The 2,408-nt window shown below is 46.3% G+C and overlaps 1 protein-coding gene across 2 annotated transcripts in view; it reads right to left on the bottom strand.

The window, feature by feature from the left end:
- LOC127749776 (voltage-dependent T-type calcium channel subunit alpha-1G-like) overlaps window positions 1-2,408 on the bottom strand; it is a 15,857-nt gene continuing 13,449 nt past the window's right edge. The window contains exon 6 of one of the 2 annotated variants that reach the window (XM_052269407.1): window positions 1-502. In XM_052269407.1, the coding sequence (XP_052125367.1) occupies window positions 139-502 (364 nt within the window). In that variant the 3' untranslated portion in view covers window positions 1-138. The remainder of the gene's footprint in view (window positions 503-2,408) is intronic. The other variant, XM_052269408.1, reaches the window with a different exon arrangement.

Here is a 2,408-nt window from a genome sequence, read left to right as displayed (position 1 = left end):
CGATACTCGATTTGACTGACACGTGTTAATGTCAAAGGCCGCCACTGTTCAGGGCGACCCGGGCGACGTTTAGCTATTTGATCGCTATTGAATTTTTTTTTTTTTTACAATAAATAAGGAAAAGTTTTTGTACCTAGCCTAGTTGTCCTCTAAAACAAATTTAAACCGGATTCCTACTAGGAGTAGGTGAATGGTACTCACCAGGAAGATGGCGACCCAGGCCATCCCGATGTTGTCGAAGGAGATGGTCCCTTGAAAGGGGTTGTCCCCTATGCTCTTGCACTCGCTGTAGTACTGGTTCCAGTTGACGCACCAAGTTTCGTTGTCCGAGTTGTCCGAGTTGGGCACGGCCGCTCCCGTGCACGTCATCGTGCTGTTCTCCGAGGCCTTGATGGTGATGGGCGGGATCATGGAGCAGAGGTGCATGCCGTGGTCCTCGGGCTTGGAGCAGATGTAGTCCCGATCCTGCTCCTGCTGGTACGTGTAGTAGATGGCGAGCGGCCTGCGGGGCAGGAGCGGGAGAAGGATGTAAGGGCGAGGCAGGGGAGGGGGCAGGGTTGGCCGGGTGCGCCCGCGTCATGTGTTCCGTCCCATGGGAACCGAACGACAACAATTGATGCCGTTTTCTCGGTTTATCTATTAATTTTATTTTCGACTTCAATTTCTTTCATGGGACATTCCGTAACAAGTCTTTAAAATTATTTTTTGTTGAAAATATACAACGCGGGCAGTACACTTTGCACAGCACATCGGCACCCACTGACTAGTGCAGTCGTCTGCTCGGTTATGCTTAAAATTACTTATGTCAATACCGAACAAAAGATTTCTAATATTTACAGAAAGCGATCATCTAGGCACACCAGAAATACCGAAAATAATTCTCCATGCACTTTCAGGAGCATTCCCTTCAATACGCAATCATTAACAACAGTGCTGAACTTTCCCACAATCGCAGCTCTAGTTATTTGAAAATACTGAAAGTCAAAGTATTTGTAAAGTGTTGACGTGTTGTGCTTTGTGGCATACTGGTCCATGCACCGCAAGAATGTATGCTACATGCCCTGAAGCTCAGCAAAAAATAATTACGTAAAAATATTACAGAACATACTCTGACAAAACAAAAATGTAGTGGACCCAAAACTATGTTTTTAAAAAAGTGAGCCGTCCCATAAAACGGAACACATATATTACCTGACAGGTGACAAGAAATAACACAATTTTTCTATTTACCCTCAACAATAGACAAAAATATTCAGATTAACAAAAAAACAACGACATTGGTCCACCACAGGGTGCTCTATTGCAACAAAACAGCCAGCCACTTTGTTTTGGCTTAAGGGGCAGGCTACACTACCCTTCTAAACATTACAGACAATCACACACAAGAAGAAATCACAATCCGAGCGACAATGAGCCAGAATACAATGGTAATAGACAGTTTCCCCGTCCTCAAACAGAAGCCATATAGACTGGAGCCCGCCCGACTTGGAGCCTATCTGTGACACTCGCGGCCACTCGGCATGCAGCGCCAAGCCATTCCCGGCCGGGTGCATTAGACCCGCATCTCTGGCATTGCGCCCAAACAGTACTCGGAGAGAGAGAAAAAAGGAAATGTGTATCACGTCTACTCACGGAGCTAACTTGGCGGACAGTAAGATGAGAAAAGGGAAACAAATATTTACGAATACAAATGCATAATGTTAACATAATAATGATCACAACTCGCGAAACCAATATACACAACGCGGTGATATGCAAAGACCGTGAAGGAGAATAAATCAGCGAGCAATTCCGGACCAACTCCGGCGAGAGAGAACACCCGCACAACTCGCCAGTCAGCCAGATCCAGCGAGCAGATAAATGATCCGAACCAACACTGCCGAGCAAACTCGGGCGGAGGGAGGAAGGGGGGCAGAGAAAGACGCGCGCTTCGTGATGGGCCCAAGTCGGAAGAGTTTCCAGGAATAGGAAAAAAACAGAGAAAGAGGAAAATATATATATACAGTACAAACACGCGCAGGCATCTGTTCATCGCATAGAAGAGAGGAGAAAACTATTTTCAAGATGAGTCTAGTTGTCACAGGCTGCAGGCAAAGGAAACCTGTAATGATAGATGTGAGCAGGCCTGACCAAGGGAGGTCCGTAAGAAGAGATGGTCCGCGCGCCGAGTCACACATAGCCCCCTCACGCACATCCCAAGATTTTTTTTCGTATTTCACATCCCAAACAAAACAAGAAAACGCATTTTCTGCACTGAAGTACTGCGAAATTTGGCGTGACGTGTAAAAGAGCAGCCGCTTGAGGAGAGGGTGGTCATTTTCACCTATAGCGTGCACACTTACAGGTATACGTGCGTGGCCATCAGGGAGGATGATTTAGCTTCAGCTTTTAGAAGATGCTTTAAAATT

This window comes from Frankliniella occidentalis, unplaced genomic scaffold, assembly GCF_000697945.3.
Source record: "Frankliniella occidentalis isolate FOCC.00 unplaced genomic scaffold, Focc_3.1 Scaffold91, whole genome shotgun sequence".
In the NCBI taxonomy this organism is placed as follows: Eukaryota; Metazoa; Arthropoda; class Insecta; order Thysanoptera; family Thripidae; genus Frankliniella; species Frankliniella occidentalis.
This window is presented reverse-complemented; position numbering and strand designations above follow the sequence as displayed.